Source organism: Galeopterus variegatus, unplaced genomic scaffold, assembly GCF_000696425.1.
Source record: "Galeopterus variegatus unplaced genomic scaffold, G_variegatus-3.0.2 Scaffold1507, whole genome shotgun sequence".
Classification (NCBI taxonomy): Eukaryota; Metazoa; Chordata; class Mammalia; order Dermoptera; family Cynocephalidae; genus Galeopterus; species Galeopterus variegatus.
The window spans coordinates 152063-154991 of record NW_007727618.1 but is presented as its reverse complement, the minus strand read 5'-3'; the positions used below and the strand labels follow the sequence as shown (position 1 = coordinate 154991).

The window sequence follows — 2929 nt, the reverse complement described above, 5'->3', positions numbered from 1 at the left end:
CCAATCAGAATGCACAGTGACCAGAGCCCGCTTGCAAGGTTCTAGGGTTCTTGGCTGGGCCAGATGTGAGCCTTCCGGTTGCTGGTTATTGGCAATATGGCGATATGGTGTCCTGGGGGATGGACTGGGACACTTGGGCTACTCAGGGCATGCTCTTTGCCAATCAGTACAGAATTACTTAAATATTTTAATAACGAGTGGCCATCTGGGTGGGTTCTGGCTGGAAATCAGCTCTCCAAGACAGGAACATGAGGCACACAGCAAATACAGGATATCAGAAAACTGCCTGGGGCATAGTTTAGCTTGAACTTGGAGGTTATTACTAAGGAACAAGTCAGAAAAAGGCTTCCATTTCCTAAAGGACCAAGAGATATGATGAAAAGATCTCTAGTAGACCCAGGGTTTGAAGCATAATAGAAATAAAAATCATGCATCTCAAGGTCCAGACTAAAGAGAACCTGGGTTGGCTCTAGGACTCCTGCAAATCCAGAAGTGTTGTGTTGTTTGTACCCCAACCTTACATATGTTTGTAAAAAAAAAACAACAACAAAAAACTACAATAAGTCTTGCTCGATGTAATTGTGCAGATGATTCACTATTAAACCAGAAGTGTTGTGTTGTTTGTACCCCAACCTTACATATGTTTGTAAAAAAAAAACAACAACCAAAAACTACAATAAGTCTTGCTCGATGTAATTGTGCAGATGATTCACTATTAAGAGGTGCAGCAATTTAGGAGGATAGAACAGTTCTCTGCAGGTTATAGTGTAAAGCAGTCTTCTCAAACTTTAATACTATACATATGTACATATCTTCTGGGGATCTTGTTAAAATGTAGATTCTGATTCAGGAGGTCTGAGGTGGGGCCCAAGGTTTTGCATTTCTAACAAATTTCTAGGTGATATACATGATATTAGTTCCTACACCATGCTCTGAGAAGCATGACTAAAGCAGTTTTCAACCTAAGCTGCAGATTAGAAACACCTGAAGAGCTTTTAAAACTCCTGATGCCCAGGCATTACTCCAGACCAATTAAATCAGTACTCAGGTACCAGTAATTTTCATCCCCTCCTCACCCCCACCCCCTTCCCAGTAGTTCCAATGTGCAGCCAAGGTTGAAAACAACTGCTTTAAAGTGTAGTGCTTTCCCTCAGAAGTCCTGGAACAGTTATCAAAGAAATATCCATAATCAAAATGGAGAGCTTTCTAAAGAGAATATCTCTAGTTATTTCATCAACAATCCTAATCACAATGTTAATAGTAAGAATCTGAATATACAGTTTTAGCTCACTATTAATCTTTGATTTGTTATGATCCTTCTCTAACTCCAAACTTAGATATTACATGAGGTTTAATACATGTTGTCAAAACTGTATTATAGATACCAGTTCTTGCCTCCCACCCATACTTCCTTCTAAATATATTACTTTATTAGGGTAGATACGCATAATTAAAATTATACGCTAAACATAAAACAGCTGGAAAAAAGTCAGCAAATATAGCTTCTAGTCTATTTTTTACTAAAAGCATATAAAATTTTGTGAATATTTTGTGAAACTGGGCACCAGATGGCGCTCAACCTCACTAAATGCCTGAGCAGTGCCTGAACACTGACACTTTAACATTCAGCTCTGATGCCAAGCAATCTTGTGTCTAGCTCAAGTCACTTTCCTGAATCTCAATTTCCTCACCTGCAGTGGGGATGGGAACGGACCCAATGGCCTTCCAACTGTCTGAAAGAGCAATTCGGAAAAGTCAGGCTGGGAAAGTGTGGCAGAGGTGGACAGTATGCTGGTCTGCCTGGTAGGCAGGAGACCACTTTCGGTGCCTCAGCCTCTTAACATTACGTGGGCGGCAGAACAGACACTCTTTAACTACTTGGTGTCTCCATTTCCCCGAGGAGTCCCGTAACAGGGTTACTTCCAGCAAAATCGATCTCCAAGGAAAACAGCGCCAGGCCCTACCGAGGATATACGTAAGCACTCCGGGGATGCAGCAAAATTGAATAAACTTAGTTCTCGCCCAGGTGCTACCCGAGCCGCACAGAAACAACTTCCGCTCGGCAGGACTTAGGTCCGAAAGAGCTGGCCGGGAAGTCACGTGGGGCCGCGAAATTAGGGCCTCGCAGAGCGCTCAAGTGGACGCCGCAGGCCACGTCACGTAGGTTGTTCCATCCAAGCCGGGGTGGGGACCTTCCTTATCACAGGCACGAGAAAAACCCAACTGCACCCTGCGTGGTACGCTGAGGAGAAAGAAAACTACTTGCAGCTTCTGGACAATGTCCTAGCTATAGTATAGTGCTCTGAGGTACATCCTTCCTCAGTTTTCTCTAGAGGTTCTGCTCCCCCCCTAGAATTCACGTTAGTATCGCCCGCGCCCCGTCTCCGATCCGCCTCGCCCCCGCACGCCACGGCCTGGGGCCCCTCACGTGACCCCAGCGCGCTCCGGCGGGGGAGCGGAGTCTCAGAGGCGGCGCCGCAGGGGGCGGGCGGACGGCCGGACAGACGAAACGCCTTGAGCCGCTGTTTTCTCCCGGACACCAGCGCTGAGGACACGATGTCGGCGCTCTCTCGTCCGCTGCTTTGGGCCGCCACCTGCTTGGCCGCGCTCTGCGTGCTGTCCGCGGATCAGAACGCCACCCTGCGGAGTCGCAGAGGCGGCGCCGCAGGGGGCGGGCGGACGGCCGGACAGACGAAACGCCTTGAGCCGCTGTTTTCTCCCGGACACCAGCGCTGAGGACACGATGTCGGCGCTCTCTCGTCCGCTGCTTTGGGCCGCCACCTGCTTGGCCGCGCTCTGCGTGCTGTCCGCGGATCAGAACGCCACCCTGGCCCCGAACGTGACTACACTCACGCCTCTAGCGCCCACCACCAAGATAGCCCCGACGCCGGCGACCTCCGTCCCGCCGGCCACCTCTCCAGCACCAGGT

General features: G+C 48.8%; 1 protein-coding gene across 1 annotated transcript in view; it reads left to right on the top strand.

Moving 5' to 3' along the window:
* The first annotated feature begins 2655 nt into the window (after positions 1-2655).
* CD164 (CD164 molecule, sialomucin) overlaps positions 2656-2929 on the top strand; it is a 16829-nt gene continuing 16555 nt past the window's right edge. Inside the window, exon 1 of the mRNA XM_008577422.1 lies at positions 2656-2927. Coding sequence (XP_008575644.1) covers positions 2744-2927 — 184 coding nt within the window. The 5' untranslated portion in view covers positions 2656-2743. The remainder of the gene's footprint in view (positions 2928-2929) is intronic.